Raw genomic sequence first — 20,223 nt, 5'->3', positions numbered from 1 at the left:
TCTGGCTGAAACAAGTAAGTCAGAACTTATAAAGGTCTATGAGAAAATTATTTCTAACTTGATTTCTAACTCAAGTATTTTCACAATGAAGGTTTTTAATATTAAATAAAGCCTGAGCATATTTAAAGTAAAATAAATCCTGTCTTCAGCTTCTCAATCAGTTCCATCCCTTACTTAGCCGAATGCTAAACTCCAATGTTCAAGCTGGGAAAACAAACCAAAGTGGGCTTATTTCGGTTACGACCTCAGTAAACACTTTCCTAATGAGGTCGTGGCCTCAGCCCATAGATTTAAGTCTTATTAGAGTAAAATTGCTGATAACAGAGTATTCTTTGTAAGAGCCGAGTTGCTACCATGTTGGTGTGCAGTGTCCTTGGTTCCTCAAAAGTTTCAGATGAGGGATAAAAAAACCTACCACGACAACAGGTGATTGTGGCTATGTCTATCTTTTATATACAGTGTCGTGCAATGTGGCACAATTTTAGCATGTTAGCATTATACATAAATGCATAGGAAGTATGTTTTAGCATGTTAGCAATTATTTGTGGCAAACATGCCTCATAGAGCCAAGTCTAGAAGCAACTTAGCTTTGACCGAAAATATTGAATATGATACATTAAGGAATTATTATTACTTAATTATGATTCTGTACAGTGTGTCTCTTCATAGAAAAATAATAAATATAGAATATAAAAATAAAACAGTAAATATGATTCTGACAGCTTAACATAAACTGAGACATTTTTTAAGTTTGTTCCTTGCCATAAGTATTTTCTCTGAACATGTAATGTTCAACACTTCCTGGCATTAGAAATACGGAAACACTCTGTTTATGAGACAGCCAGCAGATGCTTAGTAGGCAAACAGCTCATACCCAAACAAGGATAATAACTTACTATCTCAGCCCTCCAATCTCAGGTAGATCAAAACATTGACAGATACTACTCAGCAGGGTTAGACTTTAACAGCGCTCTGGGGAAGCATGCTCTTAAACCCTCATAAAACTGCCCTGCAATTAAACGCCCTCCCTGTGCCTGTGAGCTAGCATAGGTTCAGTATAAAATCTGGTATGAGCTGAATTTGATCAGGGTATATAAACAAAAGACACATTCACTCTCTTTAACGCTTCCCTAGGCATGCCGATTTCAGCAGCAGATTAACCGGAAATGCTGTGTGAAGATTCCCCCCCCCCCCTTCGTCAATCGTTATGGAAAATGTTACAAAGATAACCACAATCAGCTTGTTTGATCACACGAAAACAGACCGTCTGGAAGCAAAAATTAGCAATATATTTTTATCCTTATCTCGCTAAAATAAAGCTTTTATTTGTTTGTTTTGTGTTTTTCTGCATCTGCGAATAATACGTGCTGGGAGGCGCCGCCTGGCTTGCTTTTTGCTGCCATTATTACAGAAAATCATGCAGAGCCCTCTGACCTTCCCTGCACTGCAAGGAAGACCCGACAACAGCGGGACTGTTACACATTAGCGCTGCCCGATGAAGCGAAACAACTCGTGTTTTTCTTGATATGCAACACATGAAAGCAGCACACACATTTAGGCTCTTTCCAGTTCAAAAGCCAACTGGCCAAAACTGTGTACGTGCATGTGCACATGGGCTTGTCTGACGTGAGGAGAATGGGGCCATTCAAGTAAATCATTAGCCTGCTTTGACTCGGTGCTTTGTTTACTTCTGTGTGTTAGCCCCTGTTGATGCCCTTTTTCACGCAAACAGACACACACAGCTCTCACATATATGCACATATGCACGTATGCATGAGAACTGTGGTCGCAAGCAAGCTGACAACAAGCAAGCTGACAACAAGCAAGCTGACAGCAGGCGCACGCTGCATGTCTTTTTCACTCAGATTTCAACTGTCGGGTGGGGGGGACTGGTATGGCTCTGCACCAGCACTATCTGCACTGCGCTACATATACTTTCCCCACCTCCACCTACATGTTTGGCTGATAAAGACTGCAGAAACAAACACTTAAAGAAAAACATTAACAAAAACTGAAAGCACCTCAAAGTAATCTGATACAAGTATTTTTTTTTTCCTTGCTCACTTCAGACTATTTCAGTGTCCCAAATATGCCACCAAACACTACAAGGGACACAATGCACTGGGGCATGGCTCTACCTTTGACCTCTTGTTCAAACAAAGCGGAAGGTCACTCCTCTTGTCAGTGCTGCAGTCAGTGCCTCGCCTGGAGAACAAACAGGGGGTTTGTTCTCCGTCCTGCCCCCTTCTCTGCTATCCCGCACGCCCCCACGCCACTAGGGGGGCCAGAGGGGATTTGTGTTTGTGTACTGCCTTATGTAGTAACACAAAATGTACAGTTGCTGCTTCAACTTTTTCACTTTTCCAAAACTGAGCAGACTCCAGCTCTAACTCTAGAACCACGCGCTCACACGGTACACGTGGATTCATCACAAATACGCCTGCTTCCAGTTTTCAATCCCACCCTGCAGTTTAAGAAATATTCTGACAGCCCCACCGTTCTAAAACTCTTCACCAAGTGGTTGCCTGCCTCCCCGGCCGACCCAGGGTTCAGCTAATCCCCCGTGCGTGAGCCAAATACCATCTGTGTTTGTTCGGCAACAAAGGGGGCACTTGTTAATGACTTTCCATGTCTTCACTGGAGTACTGGCAAGGGTTGGGGGTGCTGGGGGGCTTGGGGGCAATTTAGAGTAGCAGGCTATGGAAAAGTCGACTCAGGCAAGGGAAATTGAAGACCACAGACTAAAAATCAATGCCAGTGCTCCGAATGAAAAAGGGCAGAGGACACACCAGTTCCATTAGTAGAGGAGAAGTGACTTTCAAGACTTTGTTTCCACGTTGAGACCAAAATCTTCTATTAGATGGATTTAATCATAATTTAACACATGTGTGGCAAAAAATGTTCAGGTGCTCACAACCGCACACTCGCAGGGGCTTCAGGCAAAGCTACCATATGGGCCTACCATAGAGGGCACCGATCCCCCCCATTATCATGTCAAACCACTGATTGAAGCCTTCATTCTTCAACAAAAGGGATACCAAGAAGAAAGAAGAAGAATGTCATCAGGATGTGCTCAGAGGCCTTTGTAGAGTTTAAAGAGAACGGTCCAGAAAATATCCAGTGAGGAGCAGTTCTGAAAATAGATGCTGATGTCAGAGGCCAGAGGATGATAGCCAGACTTCTTCCAGACTGATAGGGAGGCAGGAGTAATTTAAATAACCACTGGTTACAACCAAGGTCACCTCTGTACGCACGGCACGTTGAACCTTGAAGAGATGGGCTACAGCAGCAGAGGACCACACAGGATGCTACCCATGTCAGCTAAGAACAGGACACTTTAGATGGACTCAGTAAAAGTAGATATCAGAACAGTGGAAAATGTTGCCTGCTCCAATGAATCTCAATTTCTGCCACAACATTTGCTTCATAGGGCCACGATTTGGCATAAACAACACAAAAGCATGGAGCAGTCTGTCAGTCCTGCATTGTATTAGTGGTTCAGGGTCGTGGTGGTGTGATGGGGTAGGGGATAGTTTCTTTCTCTCACTTTGGGCACCTTTGGGACGTGGTGGAATGAGAACACAGATGTGCAGCAACTGTGTGACTCTATCGTGTCGATATGGATCAGGAATGTTTTCGGCACCTTGTTGAATCTTTACTACTAACAGTAGCAGCAAGGTGTATCTAATAAAGTGTACACTGTTTTTAAATGAAATGAAATGTGAGCATTTTGTGAAACATACTGTGAAGCAAAGAACTGTGATTTGAAACAATGGAGCGCCATGCGCGGAGCATGTTTTGCAAGCTTAGGATTGAACTCTGACCCCTGGATAATCCCTTTCACTACCTCCATTTTTAAATTAGCTGTGCGACGCGCCAGCCCTCTTAGCTCCATTAGCTGTTCGCTAATTAGCCTCTCGTCTGACTCCATAACAAAAGACTCCAAGGTTAGTTTAAGGCTTCCACTATGAATTAAAATTAGAGCAAAATATATGTTTTTTTATTCCGTGTATGTTGGCTATTGAAATCAAACAGGGTGTATAATATAACAATGCTACAATCAGATTTTAAAACTCCTGTTATTGTGTTTTTTATTCTGCTGTGCTTTTTATCCTTTCTTTTATTTTTTCTTACCTTATGATCACTATATCCCAGAAATCCCTGCTTTTTTTAAAGCACACACCATAAACCTCTTCATCTTCAGCTCTTTTTCTCTCTATGTCCTCGTCCACTCACTCAGACCCATCTGCAATGGCAATTCGCCTGGCAGAGCAAATTTAGGCAGCGAGCAAAAACCAACAATCCTTTTTTCTAACCCGCTCAACTGTTAACTGTGTGCTTTGCCCTGCCATGCAAACGCATGTGGATCAAAGCAGGCATGATAGGACGACGCCTATACAGGGCCTCTCCCCAAAACCAACAGCAGCCCCTAAAATGCCCAGGGGTTTCCATGGTCCTTTCCTCCTTTTGTGGAAGAAAAAAAAAATCATGACCAAGTCATTTTCTACAACTTTGCCGCCCCCTCCCCATCTCCCCAAATCTGCTACACTTTTAGAAGTAATACTCAATTCAATGCCACAGCTGATTTTGGGGTTTCTTTTTGTGAGATGTGCTCACTGTTTCCATTTTTCATTTCAAGGGAGCAACAGAGCAGAAAAGAAATTCAGCTGACAGGAATCTGAATGGCGTTTAAATTAGAAATGTAAGGTTTGCAGTTCTGCTTGTTGGACAGTCAAACAGCTTCAGGGGGACTTTTTTGCATTTGACAAGATAAAAATCCCCACATTTGACGTGATTTACAAGGTCCAAAGCACAAAAACTGAAAGAACAGTCCAAATGCGTGCAATGATCTGATTTGTTTGACTTTGTGTGTGTGTGTGTGTGTGTGTGTGTGTGTGTGTGTGTGTGTGTGTGTGTGTGGCCCTTCCTCTCACACTGATCTTTATGTTGCAGGGATTTGATACACACACACATAGATTCTTATAAGATATACACAGGTGCTGACCTATTCGCCATGGCTACATTCAGGAAAATTTATTGCAGTGGATCAATACTGAAGCTGGACTCCATTACATTAACACCCCATTTGTTTTTGTTAGTTTTGTTCCATGAGTAAAAACTCTCATGAATTGTATTTTTCTTGTTTTACTGGGAGTCATGCGTACATGTCAAATGATTAAATGAGATGCCTATTAGAGATGCCAGTTTTAGGTTTGTGGTTAGTATTTACTTAATGACAGCTATAGAAGCAGTTAACAGCTGTCTGTTAACTTCATTGTTAGTTGTTCCTAGTCCTTAGTCATTTCTCCACCCATATTTTACTCAATATTAACTGCAACTTGTTATAGAAAAGTGGGCATTTTATTTAGTTATTAAGCTTCCAAGGGATTGGAAAAGTAAGAAATTGTGGTAGTGCCAAAACTGAGATTCCTTTATTGGCCACTTGAGGCAGACAGAAAATTATTAAATGTTAAATTGCCCAACTTTACAGCAGAAATAAACATTTTCATTGTCCTGTTAAAAAAAAATGTTTTGGTCTCTATCGTGAATTTTTAGCTTTGCCATACATATGCAGGGTTGTGAATTTGTCTATAATTTGCCTGTTTAAATTGTATTAAGGTATTTTTGCCATTGTTATTAAGGGCGTGGCTGTTTTGAATTGAACCAGCAGGTGTAGTTAATAGCTGCCTCAGCTACTATAAGTAATCTGTTGCCTTCTGGAACATTTTTGATGTAATTTTCTATCAAATAATTGCTGTGGGACTAAATGTACTCATGTAAGTTGAGTAAAACTGCATTTTTGACTAACATTTATTTAGCGGTTATTAGCAGGTAGCACTATCTTTGTAATGTACATATTCATGCTACAAATGCTTGCTAACTAAGCAAGCGAGCATTAGCTCATAGCTTAGCATTTCAAATTCCTGTCCAAATATGGTCACTTGTGGATTTTTACTTGGGTTTTGTGAGTGAAAACTGAAGAACTGGTTTTCAAAAATCCTGTTCAGTCTCTTTTTAAATTAGAAACTGCATACATTGCTCATTTTGTAACTATCCTGCTAAGTACAAGTAAGAAGGTAATTTACAGATAAACAGACCAAAACACACCAGTGCTCTCTGGAAACTTTGTCAGGTTTGAATAACACCCTTGTAATTAAACTAAGTGTGTTTAGTAATCTTATGCCTTGTTGGCATCTTCTCTGTTTCCTGGTGATCATTTTACCTGTAATGACGTTTATGTCTGGATACGTGTTTTCGCACAGCTCCACAGCGTGGCTGTCTCTCTCAAACGCCTCACGCAGCTCCTTCTTTACTGCTGCCGAACCACACAGACGGTAGAGACCCACCACCTGGTAACATAAACACACACACACAAGTAGGTCAAATAAACACGCATGGCTCGAGAGTCAAACAGTTGACAGCGACGTAGACATTTTTACAGCCTCATCGATCAAGTTCTACGTCTGCACTCAGATAATGTCCTGGAAGGCAGCCATAAGTACTTTCTCAGAAAACTCACACGTCACAAACACCAGTCTGTTTTATCTCCAGAAAAGGGCGCCTCAATTTAACAACTGACCAAAAACCAAAAATGTATATGTTTCTAATAACACTATAAGCACTCACTTTTTTAAAGACACAGGAAGATGACTTGATGTAACAAAGAAATGCTGGACTAACAGAAAACCTTAAACTTAACACGTTCCCTATATTATCTTTTCCCCTCTACTTTCAGTTACTTTACACTAGCATCTTTATGCACTTTTTATTATTGTGATTTTGGATCCACTGTATCCATAGTTTAATTCTTTCACTCCTTTTCCAGTTATTCTGAACACATATTGCATGTTTGTGTGTAGAGGCTGCTATCCAGTAAAGCCATGAGAGAAATGTAGGCGAGACAAATAAATCTGAAATGAATGACCACTAAAGTACTGGCACTCTCTGAAACATGGTTGGAGACAGCACCTTAAAAGTCAGCCAACTGTCTCTGTGTCTATCTTTATCAGTCTAGAATTTGATAACAAAAGCCAACATGAGCTAATAAGGCCCAGTCGTCAAATGCTTGAATTTACAGAACACCGCAAAAGCACATTTATTGCTTGTAGTTTCAGCTTTTATAGTCAGAAGACTGAGTCTCTGTTGTCAACAGCAGTATCTATTTAAAGTTTGCTATGGTTAGCCACTATACCACAAATGGGTAAAATACAGCCCCAGGGCTCAAACCAGCTTGCAGCATCCTAAGAGGAAAACACGACAACCCCTAAATCTCAATGAAAGAAAGCATTATGCTAATGAATCTTTAGCAATGGGTCTTTACCATCTAACTGTAATAGAGAGAGTATGCAAACAAACTTACAGAAACTACAAGTCTAGAATATCAATTCAGAGGTGGCCATCTCGACATCAGCAAATAAGAATTTAAACAGCAAAGAAGAGAAACACCCTTCAATAATTTTAGGAGTGTTAATGTTTCATAGTTTGTTCACGAGAGAGAGAGAGCTCTGAGTACCTTCATTTTTGGCAACACACAGGAAACTGATCTGAGTAAATAAATGACTAAATAAATAACTACACATATCAAAAGTTAGGGATCTGATTTGATTCTGTTTGGTATATCAGAATATTTCGTTTTTAAATCACCAAATATTTGTATCGCTGTTAGAAATCCTTCCATTCAGCCCATTCATTGATGCACACACAACGTTTGGAGTAAATAATGAAACAAAAGTGCCTTAAACTAACAATGAAAGAGTAAGTCTTCTTGGTTTTTGTTCTTTTTTTCTTTTTTTTTTAATGAAGACTTAGGCCAATATCCTATTTTACCACATTTAGCCAAATTTAAAGGATTCAATATAAGTCACTATTATGTCTCATGCTTCAATTCAACTGTCCAGTGTTTGGCCCTCTGCTTACTGCGTCTTAGCTCTGCTCAATCCAGCACTATGTATTGACAGTCAAACCAGAGGAAGAGGGATGTCACTGCAAAACCCCTTAGTGGAATAAAGGGACTAAATGTGCATTTCCTCCCTTATTAACTTTTCATCTGTAATAAGACAATTAGATCATTTATAGACTGGAATGAAAAAGGAGAAAAGCCTGTTCAGGCAGTCTGCCTGAGCTGGACTGTGTCAAAAACACTTTAAGATGCAAATCTCACCTCTTTGGAGCCATTTGGCAACACCTCCAGGTAGTTACTTCTAAAACCCTATCTGAGAAAACACAAAGCTATTCATAAACTTTTACTTTAGTGGTCACCAGGACGTAAACACTGCATGTACAGAATCATTGTTATCAGTCAACAAAGGTCACTTTGTACCAAAAATAAGATTTAAAAAGGTTTTATTCCACCACAAGTTATACTTCTACTATATATGTGCACCTGTGGACCCCAGAGCTATGCATACTCATCACTCCACATAACATTATCCTAACATATTTGCAACAGTCATGAGCCTGATGAGTCTCTCATGATATTCTGCTGCTGTAATAAATCATTTCCACAAAACTGACAATTGCAAAAGTAAAGACTTAAACACAGTATCGTAAAAGCAAAATTAACCTCCCACTCTGGAGACAACATGTTGAGGACCATTTTCCTGGACCATTTTCTCTTTATGAAACCTAACAGTAATACATGACACTAAATTAGCTGGCAAAGTGAAATGATCTTAGAGTTGACATCCTCATGAATGAATGGATAAACACTGAGATCTTCTAAAACCCAAGTGACAGCTCAGCATTAAAAATGAAAGGACTAAGCTATAAAGCATTTATGTTTCTTTACCTAAGGCTCCAGACTGTGACCTAAAGAAACTTGAGACATCTGATGTTTGTAACTCGGCACCAGCGCTCTCCTTGTTATGCTGGGATTAGGCCCGGCTACAGACATACCATAATTTCTCCTACATGTGTCTGTCTGGTATGTGGCATAGCAGACCAACTGGTGTGGTTGCCCTGGAAACGTGTTAAATCAGTGGGCTGTGAATGGCGGGTTGGGTCCGGTTCCTCACAAAACACACTTGCACACACACCGCCGGCCTTTCCGGGCTCCAGCGTAGGAGCGCTATAATGTCTCCCCCATCCCTCCAGAGCAGCTATTTGTGAACTCTCCTCGTCGAGTCCAGCAGCGTTTTTCTAAACCTCACACGAGAGGGAGTGAGGAGGACAGATTAGGCAGGGATTTGGCTTTGTATGCGAGTAAACAGAAGTCACTGGGCACAATGAACAACAAGTCCATTCAGAAAAAAAAAAAAAAAAAAAAAAAAAAAGCGAAGGCTCTCTCTTTGGGGCAGAGCTGAGTGCAGGCGGGGAACAGCTGTTAGCAAAAAAAGGACTTAAGAACTGTGGCCTCTGGGCAGCACAACAGGCACCACTAGCCAACCCTATATGTAGAAATGAGATCCAGAGGAAAGATGATGTCTGGTGATGTGGAGGGGTCAGAAGCTTTTTTTCTTGGTTTAGGAATATCTTTAATATTTTAAACAACAAAGAGTTAAAGGACAGAAAGAAAAGTGCATTTAATTGACTTTAGGGTATTTATGTGGGCGTATTCTCTGCATACAAAGACACACACATGATGGGAGATGACATGGGCAAAACTTAATATGCTAATTATTTTATCAGGCAGTCAGCAATCAGTAATATTTTTTTGTTTATAAAATATAAACGTAATTGTGAAAAATACCTACTGACATTTCATGTGTGTGACATAGTATTAATCAATACTAAGTAATACTAATAATTAAAGCACAAAAAGATCGAAACTTTCACAACAGCTTGTTGAATTCGGGGTCATGGTAGGGATAGAGCCTGTCTCACCTATCACAGATTGTTGTGTACACCCTAGACAGATTACGAGTCTGTTACATGGCTAACACAGAGAGACACACAACCACCACTCGCCCACATTTACACCTAAAAATTTTAGAAACATTAATTTTCCAAGCATGCATGTCTTTGAGCTATGGGAGGAAGCCGGCATGCCCGTAGAAGAAATATCCATGCATAGGGAGAACATGAAGTAGTAAACTTTATGCTGCTCTCATAATTGAGTCTCTTAGCCACAATAATTACAACACTTGTGTCAAAACAAAGTGTCTTAATATTTCCAGCTTCTGGGCCTTGAGTGTGGATTGAAGGAAGTATTAAGGAAGCACACAGTTAAAGACTGTTGTGTAAATTTACCATCATCCACTGAGAAAATAAAATCACTTAAAGCAAAAAAAAAAAAATGCTCTTAAAAGGTACATCTCAAGTTGTAGAAGGGTTTTTCTTGTCATGTCAAGTATAAAAAAGAGCTTGTCGATTCATTCATTCATTGAGAATGGAAGTCAGACAACAGCATCAGAAAATCTGTCTCACTCTGCCTCTCACTCATGGGATCGGCCTCCACAACCCTGAATCAATAAGCAGTTAAGAACTGAATAACCAGTTAAGATAGCATAAGTAAGATTGTTGCTTATATCATCACTGCTAGATGACATAAACTGTCATTTTCGAAAAGAATCTTCATGGAACAATTACGTAATCAAGATCTATGTATGAAAGCTCCAAGGCACTGCCTTTAAAGGACAGATGAAGTCACAATGATTAAATGAAAAGTCTGTTTAAAAAAACCCTTCTGTTCTGTATAAAGGCATGCATCTGAATAGCTGCTCCTAACATGTCCCAATATCTGTGTGCATCATATATGACATGTATAAAAGCTCTTTTTAAAAACACATCCCCCTGTCTTTAAAGCACTCTGAGTGCTCCCATACATAGCATGAGTTGCAGTCTTTTCAAAACACTCACAAACAACCAGCATCTCGCAGAAGCCCAGAGGACACACAATTCTAAGAGACTTTGAGAGAAAGTCTCCATGAAGCCATTTGAAAAGGCGCAATGCTACACATCTAGCCATACGTGCTTTGGTGACACAACCTGCAAATTCCTCTGGGATCTGGTGTCATCCTCATCGTGAACTCTATCTGCCTGCAGCCTGGAGGAGCCCTTACACTTGATCTCAGACTGATAGCATGTACAAAGGCTGCTCTGCATCTTTGTGAAGAAACAAAGGCAGCAAAACAGCTGCGAGGGACAGACGACAAACACTGTCAGACTGAGTGAAGGAGAAGCAGAGACTGATATCACAGCACAGAATTACAGAGTGAATGAGGCAGTGCTTACCATCAGACTCACATCTTATATTTGTGTATACCGCACAAATATCCCTAAACCAATTTAACACTGCACTTTAACACTGTCTGACTCACAGAAAGTGAAAAGTTAAAAAAGAAGACTAAAACAAAGCTGTAGGTGATTGAGAGCTGTATTTCTCTTCCTGTTTAAATGTCAGTGCAATTCAACCACCAGTCAGGCTTTCAGACGTGTTGCTAATATGCAACCTTAAGTTTTAAGCCACAGGCTTACTGGAGATGGAGAGTAAAAAACTGTTTACTGGAGCTCAAATGAATAAATTTCTCCAATTTATTATAAATTGGAAGGTTTGCTGCTACTACTTCTGCTGTACTGCCGTAGGTGGTAGAAGACAGAGTCTAATATAATGCACAGGCACCAAAAGTTTGCCTATTGAACCTTGCATGCCCCTCTAGAGAGATCAGTCAAGAACACTCTAGAGGGGCAAGCAAGGCACTACCATTGGCCCTTGCATGCCCCTCTAGAGTGATGAGCCAAAAACAGTGGTCAGACGTTATTATTGCTGCTGTCTCAGTTCTAATTAGGAGAAACGCTTCTTCCTCTTTGTGCTCTCTCTATGCTGGCTGTCAAAGGCCTCATGAACTCTCATTTCCTCTGTCACTCCTGCTATGACTACAGCAACCTCTTAACTCTGAGCCTCTTTCTCTGAATAAAAGAGCCAGTTGCCTCAGGAAGCCAGAAACTCCGTGACATCATTAAGTGTGCTACGTCTCCTCTGTCCATTCAGTTCATGCCAGTTATTGAGCCTTCCTGATGGCTGCAGGGTGTGTGCTCATTTCATGGAGCTAAAAAGATGCTGTGAATGTGGAATTATTCCTCCAGCCATTCTTTCCCTCCTATTTTAAAAATTATTTCTAAAATTGGACATTACCAGCCTTATTTAAAAATGAATCTGACTCATTAGAGAAGAGGATTAGACTATATATATATAAGCATGTTTCAAAACAGAGATATTGTACTTTTATTCTTATTTTTTTGACAAAAATTATTTGGGGAAAACGAGAACAGAATTACACTCACCTGACAGCCTCTCTTCTCGATTTCATTGATGCATTTGCTTATAAGAAGTGGTACCATCAGTCCTGAATTTTCCCTCTCCACCACTCGCCACACCTCCACACCAAACACCTGTGGCTCCCTGTCTCCATCTGGACCACCGTTCAATGAGTTCTGCCACTGCTCCATCAGACTCAGCTTGACATAGATAACTCCACGTGGCTCCAGCTTTACCGCCAGCTGGTGGGAACGTGTCACTCTGAAGAGAGCAGGCAGTACCACTGTGCCATGGCAGCAAACACGGTTGCGTCTGGGTGTGGGCTCCCAGCTGAACACTACCAGCTTCAGATGTTGGGCATTCTCCAGCTCAATGTTGAAGGTGTGGTCCATATCTAAAAAGGTTGTTCGGCAGGTGAGGAGAGCGGTTCGTGCTTTGTTAACCGAGTCCACCTGGATGGCACAGTAGACATCTCTAGAGTCAATACGTGGGGGTTTGAGGTCCTCTGCTCCATAAAAATGCAGACTCATCAGTCCTGAGATGTACTGGCTGCACTTGGGCTGCTCTGAGAAGCTGTAATGACGGAAAGCATCAATGTCCAGCTCTGTGCCGTTGATTCTGGAGTTTCCACCTCCTCCTTCTGTATCCTTGCCTTTTCCTCCCTTCCCCTCTCCAGACCCATGTTTGCCAGATTTGGCCACCAGCTCTGGCGAGTCACCATCGCTGAGGTAGCCACCTTTACTGGCAGACTTTGAGCTACCACTGCTTTTCTTCTTATAAAAGCTGTGCTGTGTGGACACACTGCTATCCAGGTGGTAGCGTGAGATCACATTACGGCTAGCCTGCCCACCCCCAGATGAAGCTAACCGAGGAGGCCCTGAAGTCTGCAAGACAACCTCTGACCCGCTGCCATTTGCTTTTGGAGAATGGGCCCTCGGTTCTAGCTGACTGCTTCCATTGCTGCTGCTGTTGTTTTGGGTCCCCTTGACGCTGAGCTTACGGCTTAGCTCTGGGAGTTTCTTCATCTTCATGGAGATCTTCCTGACGGTACGTGGGGACTTGATCTTGTCTGGGAACGACCAGTTGATTGAGCTGCTCTTCTTGGCCGGGTTTGGGCTGGAGGGAGGTGAAAAGCTGGCGGTGTTGGGCAGGTCAAGACAATCTACAAAGGAAATGACAGGACAAGAGAAAATGTGATTATTCTTTCTTTGTATTTTCATGTTTATTTAGTCATTAAGGTTGTATTGGTACCACACAGGTGCAGGAATAGGGAGTGAAGAGTTTGTGTAGTATTGAAAGAAATAGACAGGTAACCATCAGTCACAAATTCTTTAGGTTACTGGTTCCCCAGGATAATTTTACTTAGATATAGACAGGAAAAAAAATATTTAAAATCAAAGGCGTGAACCATAATTTACAGGAAAGTGCTACACCCTCACAGCACATCATCAAGTGATTAGGTTTACATGAAACCCAGTAATCCAGTGACAGACACATATGGGAGGCAACGCTTCATATAAACACTTCAGCACTTTATAATACAGCTACAGTCTATATATGTAGACCCAAGCTATGTTCAAGATAATTAACGGTTATGATGAAAAGGGTTGCTGAAACGGATGTAATATTAAAAATTTTAATATCTTTCTGAGGTCTCTTTGCAATATATTGTATTAATTCAACTAAGCACGATGGAAATTTTAGTGGAATCTCATTACGCTTCCAAAAGAAAGAAAAGCAGGGAAATGTCTTTCCGGAGACACCAGCTGCTTCAGGGCTGAGGTAGAATTACTCAGTCATTATTCAAGCTGGAAGATATCCATTTGGGGTTGACCTTGTAGGCAGCTCTCGCCTACCTTGATGTCTAAATGAACATGAAGATTTCTGTGTCTATAGAGTGTCTGACAACCACTGTTTAGTCTACAGGACTTAAGCTTTCATCATGATTTTCTTGTATGGCAAATAATTCAAATATTTTGGTCTATTTTGGAGAATTTGCAGTAGAATTTAAGTTCAATACGGACACAGCTGTTAAGGCTAATGTGTTACCAGTTACCATTTTTGGTCTCTTTACTTGCTATATATTGGGCAGGGATAGCTCAGTAGGTAAAGTGGTCGCCCCATGATCGGAAGGTCGGCGGTTCGAATCCACTTAACGGCTACCCTGAGGTACCCCTGAGCAAGGTACCGTCCCTACACACTGCTCCCCGGGCGCCTGCTTAGTGGGCTGCCCACTGCTTCACTGAGTGAATGGGTCAAATGTAGAGAAAAACAAGTAATTTCCCCAAGGGGATCAATAAAGTATCCATTATTATTATTATTATTATAAACTTAAACAGTTATTCCCTACCAGTCATTGGTACTAACATCAGTCGCTCTGTCTCCTTTCTGTCCTCTGGGTCTGTCTGAGCCTTCTTGGTTAAAATAGCTGACTGTATCTGAAAGCAATGCCAATGACTGACAAAAACCCCAAAAGAATTAGCTGCAGGCTCCGCTATTAGGAACTCACAACACAAGCCACCCATTTCAGATCCAGGAATCTGATTCATAGTTCATTTGAATTTTGAACACTTTCTTGTACTGACAACAGCCCATTTGTATATTCTTTCTATTGGTTTGAATTCAGGTCCCCACAGCCAAACACACTGTAATCTTCCAAGCCCCAAAAATCTACCTGGCAAAAAAACGGAACGAGCTGACACAGAGTCAGCTACGATTTGAGTGATTAAAGTGGAATATGTCAAATTATGAGCATCCTGCCTAGTCTGCCCTACAGGAAGCTTGAACCTGACTTACATAACTATTTTCTGCTTTCAGCACTCCTTTAACAAGATTTCCTCCATGGCTTACCTGCCTTTTTTAACTAAAGAGCTGATACCTCACTGCATGGGTCATGGAAGATTAAAGCTGAAACACATGATTCAGAGAAGGAATTTACTTTTTGAAGGTCTTTTGATGAGTGTTTTTAGATCTGGCCTAGATATTAAGCAACACGAGTGAATAGCTCCTCAGTGTTGGCACTGAGAAGCTATTCAACCCATTCACACTATATTGTATTGAGTTGAGACTCCTTGTTTAAGCCACTAATGTAGTTTTGGCTAATTACTTTCTCTGAATAAACTCTGGAAACAAATAGTGATGTAAGAGACAGAACAAATATGGAGAGAGCGACAAAGTGAACAGAGGAAGAAGCAAAGAGCGCCTGATCCTGCCAACTTCACCAGTTCTATTTTTCTGAGGGAACCCGCTGTGCTATTCTGGGGTGAGGGCCCACGGGTGAAAAGAGGGAGGCAGAGGAGGTGCAACAGGATGGAGAGAAGGGTAAGATGGGGGGCAGGAGCAGGGCAGGGTGTAGCCGACAGATGAGGGACAAAGGCACCCCTTGTCCAGGCACTCCGAGGTCTAGATGGACGACTGGAAGGCTGGCAAGCCCACTGGTGAATGTACAAAATGAACACGGCTGTTCTCTCACATTCCTCATCAAACCATGTTTACACTCCTTTTAGCCCAGCTCAGTAGCCTTCCTTGTCACAGCTTCCTGCCTATAATAGACATAGAGGTGCTCTAAGATGGGAAAAAACGGGTGGAGACCACTGGTAGTGCAAATACACCAAACATCAGGGGTAGTATACAGAGAGCTTTTGGGAGGAGTTTAGAAGTGAAATTCCTCGTGAAAAAACTATTTTGTTCTCTTATAATCTGATTTACAGTGCGGATCAGATAGAGTACAACTAGAACCCGTATTGGATTGAACCCACGGGTTTTTGTATTTGGTAAACATGCATTTAATACAGGCTGTACATAAACATTGAGAATTGTCACTTAATTTACAGTAAAAACAATCCTGTCTCTTGTTTAAAGTGGTAACAATACAGCCACAGGAAAACAACACATGTCAGGCAATATCCTTGCTAAAATAGGCATATGGCTATTTGTTTTACAACACTTTATATAAGACTAAGCATATATCTGATTAAGGAAAGTAACTGTACCGTTGCTGTCGAGACAATGCTTGTACTACTAGAACCAAACATGGTATTACATTAATTATAATATTGTAGATTCTGCTAATCTCTTAGTTTGGGCAGCCTCAACATGTTCAAGTTAAGCTTGAAGGCAAAATGCACCAGCGTCAAAAGATTAATATGAGAAATATCTGAGCAAGATTATATAAACAAGGATATTTTTAATAATTGTGTAGGAGCATCATGATTAGTGTTTATAATATCAGTGATTTTTAAAAGTGAAATATTGGCATTGTGTTATTAACACAGATAGCTGATATTAGCTACACTTTTATGCGGCATCCGTGCACACGTCTTGAGTTTTGAATTTGAATGAAAACGTTTGTTTCTAATCAAACTGTCATCCCAGTAATTATTGAACATGTGCCAGTGCAGTAAGGACAGCTGTTGCATCATTGCTGAATTAAAACACAGGACAGTAGAAACACAGCACCCACGTTTTATGACCTACATTAGCTCATTTACCTCACTAACAAATGCCTTCACCTTCTAGAGCGAGAATCATCAGTTCTCTGCTGCTGTCACATTCTTTGGATAATCAACATGGACCGAGGCAACACACACTAATCCTAAAGGTAATAACACTTGCACTGTGTGACTGTGGCACATACACACACATGAAAGCTGTGTCTGTAGCCTCTGGCCTTGTGGCAGCAGCCAGCAGGGTAACGTGACACCTCACAAGCTTAGGTTCAGGGGCGATGACTTGACACCCAGCCCTCCAGGGCCATGTTCTTAGGTCAAAGGGCAAAAGGTCTGCATTCTTCTGGAGGACACCTGAGCTGGCTAACTGTGTCAACCTCCAACATTTTATCATGGACATGCACCCACCGTATTACTGTAACACAAAGCAAGAGTGCTTTCATAAAAACACGCATAAGCACATGCCTTTCCTGATCCTGCTGCCCTCGGCCACTGACACCTCTTAACAAAGCTCAGGAATTTATGGCGATGCTTTATCACAGTACTGGCACCAGACAGGTGTAAGAATAGGGAGTGTAGGGTGTGGGTGCATGCGAGGGAAAAACAGTTCATTGCCAAATACACCTGACAGCAGACATAAGATAACCAAGATGGAAATAATAGCGAGACAATATGAAGTGTCTTGCAATTAAACAATTATCAGGCACCTGGTCAGCAAGAATGTGAGACTGTGTATTAGCCGTGTGTGTCTGACAGTGAACATGAGAGAGACTATTTGCTCTGCATATACTCTGATAAGCCTTGGAGGGAGACAATAATCTGGAGTTCAAGATTGTAAAATTGCTGGTATTCACTTGAGTGCATGTGCCCGTACAAGCACGTCTGCCAAATGTGCATGTGTTAATTAACTGTTGAAACAAAAAGGACCAGGTTGTGCTAACAAACAAGGGGAGTGTAAATAAACTGGTGAATGGCATACTTGTCCTGTAGTTTCTTTACCCGGTGACCGAAGCTCAGCTTTAAGCCGCTTCCTCTCCCCCTTGGCTCCAAATCATTCGGTGTTGGAAGGCCTTTCAGCGGCTGCAGGAGCAGGGCCGTTTCATTACAATGGTTACAAAACCTCTGCTAATATATCCAAGCATGCAGTCCTCCTCGCTAGCACAACATGGCCCCCTGCCAAAGCACTCCTCATGTAGCCTCACTCGCCTACTGCTGCTGGCCTTTTCTTCCTCAGCTGTAACTCAAATGACAGAGAGGCTGCTAATTCTAGTCAGCCTGCAGCCACATCGGTCTCACTACACTGCCTCGAGTGAAAAACATACTAGAAGATATGTGGTAACTGTTGACATGCAACTCCTTTTTTATCTAAAAATAGACATAAAAAAAAACCATGTACTGCACAGATATAATAAATGCAGTAAAAAAATATCAAATGCTCATCACATAGGGTAAGTGAAGAACGTTACTCAGAGACCAAGTGATTTGATAGCAACGTATAACACAGCTAAAGCAAGAATGAGAGAAAATGCCGCTGCTAGCATCAGAATTAAATTTCATTCATGGACTTAGCCACCGTGAAATCACCATTTCACTTGTGGGAGGTTTTTTTTTGAAAGTTCAATGTTAGCATTTTGGCAGCCACCATATTTTGGAAGCCTAGAAGTGACCATTATTGGAAAAGAGGGCAGAATGCTAAGTTATCAACTAAAGCTAGCAACTAGAGCTGTACCATACTGTCCACAATAATGCCGTGGTTATCAATGATATGGGAACACAATGAGTTCACACTGACTGGAAGCAGCGTGCCAGCATACAATGATGATTTAGTACCTACGAAGGGAGCCACCATGATAACCTCCAACAAAGCGTGAGAGAACAAACAAATTATTATCATTTGGGACAGAAGCAGAAGAACACAGAGTCTTCAGTGATAGTAGCTCATTGGATAAAAAAGAATGGAAAACAGCTCTCACTTTGTTTGCCCTAATGCTACTGCTGCTTTACGATAGCTCCGGTAAGTGATAAAACATTATTCAGTGGGTTTTTTTCTTCAACATTGTCATAAATATAATTATCACAAATGTCCTTGAAATATTACGATATGCTATATCTCCCACCTCTTCTAGCAAGCTTGGTTAGCATAGCCTGTATAGTTGAGTCATACACTGTGCATCCCGATTCAGGCGCTACATCCTTCACATCTGGAAGCTGCTTACAGCATAGCAAGGCAATGAATGTGGCCCACAAATAGGCCCTTATTTTCCCAGGTGGATGCACTGGGTGGATCCTTCATGGTCCGCTTGATCCCAAGATTGGTAACTGTTGGTTTTTTAATGTTTAAAAAAAATAGCAATGGTTCAAGCAAAGTGGTCTAGGAATTCTCTTTTAAAAAGTAAGTATTGTATTTCATATCACTCAAATATCCACCAGTACAAATGTTGAAATAACAAAGAAGCGCTACATTTTGCTAACAGTATTGGTTATGCGAGTTGCTACTTGATGCAGTTCAGGTCCTACATGCTTTAAAATTATTTACTTTATAATGTAAGTGGTTCAAAAGCTGACTTTAATTGTACCTGGATTTAATCTTAATTTATACCAATAATACATCTTGGTTTTCACTCAGCTAGTTTTTAAAAATTAAAATGATGGTCAAGAGGTATAGCACAGTGACTCAAATTTACATAGGTGAAGCCTAAGACAGCCACCAGTTACCGTCCACCGTCTGCTGACACAAACAACCCATTCGGTCACAAACAGGAGCTGAAGTGTGAGAGAAGGTCAAACGTTACACTCAAACTAGCTATCCTGTTTAAGGAGCCTAATTATTTTATTGGACAGCACTGTGTTCATGGAGTCAGATAATTAATTATGAAGCAATACAATGAATTTATTCCTTGTGAGGATTTTTTACTTTTAATATAATATATGAGCTTTGGTTTAGACTTGTGCTTGGAAAAAAACTATCAAGATTAAGACATTACATAGGCTCTGGAAAATTGTGATGGACATCTTTGAAGTTTTGAATTTTTGTAGTTGGAAGAAAACTAATCAAGTTAGAAAAGAGTCGTAAAGCTTTATGAACTACCTTTGTGTGACTTATGACCTCCAATTTATGTATATTTAGTTACAGTATATAAAAATTCTGCTTTCACTAATGTTTTCTCCCCTAAAAACAGAGACCAGAAAAGTTTTCCACAGCTGCTCTGGTGCTGAAATGAAGAACAGAGCAGAAAGAGAGAGCTATGAGAAAACTATGTGACCTGAACTTCACATCTAACATCCGGCTAAGGAATCTGTTCTGGTTTTGAAGTGCGGCCCTCACAAAGTTGTTGACTTCCTCCAGACCCAACCATGCAATCGTCAGCATAGATTAGGTTCCCAGTTTCAGCTCAGAGGCGTGAGCTCTCTGTAACTTGCAACCAGGGCCAACTCTCAAACTCAACTGCCAGTGTGACCAAAACATCCCCCAGAAATAGCTCTGATCCCATTCTGAGTGCTGGCCAAGTCAGATTCCCCAAACAGGCGCTAAAGGGAACAGCAGATTGGGAACACAGCAAGCTCACCACCCCCAAAGTC

General features: G+C 41.1%; 1 protein-coding gene across 1 annotated transcript in view; it reads right to left on the bottom strand.

Moving 5' to 3' along the window:
* The window catches only part of syde2 (synapse defective 1, Rho GTPase, homolog 2 (C. elegans)), a 48,275-nt gene that overhangs the window by 12,854 nt on the left and 15,198 nt on the right, over nucleotides 1-20,223 (bottom strand). Inside the window, exons 4-5 of the mRNA XM_085437826.1 lie at nucleotides 12,223-13,358; nucleotides 6,224-6,350 (exon numbers count right to left, since the gene is read on the bottom strand). Of these exons, the coding sequence (XP_085293952.1) occupies nucleotides 6,224-6,350; nucleotides 12,223-13,358 (1,263 nt within the window). The remainder of the gene's footprint in view (nucleotides 1-6,223; nucleotides 6,351-12,222; nucleotides 13,359-20,223) is intronic.

This window comes from Copadichromis virginalis, linkage group LG17 (genome assembly GCF_057382275.1).
Source record: "Copadichromis virginalis isolate Kocher_CV1m ecotype Utaka linkage group LG17, C_Virginalis_male_GT1.1, whole genome shotgun sequence".
NCBI lineage: Eukaryota > Metazoa > Chordata > Actinopteri > Cichliformes > Cichlidae > Copadichromis > Copadichromis virginalis.
This window is presented reverse-complemented; position numbering and strand designations above follow the sequence as displayed.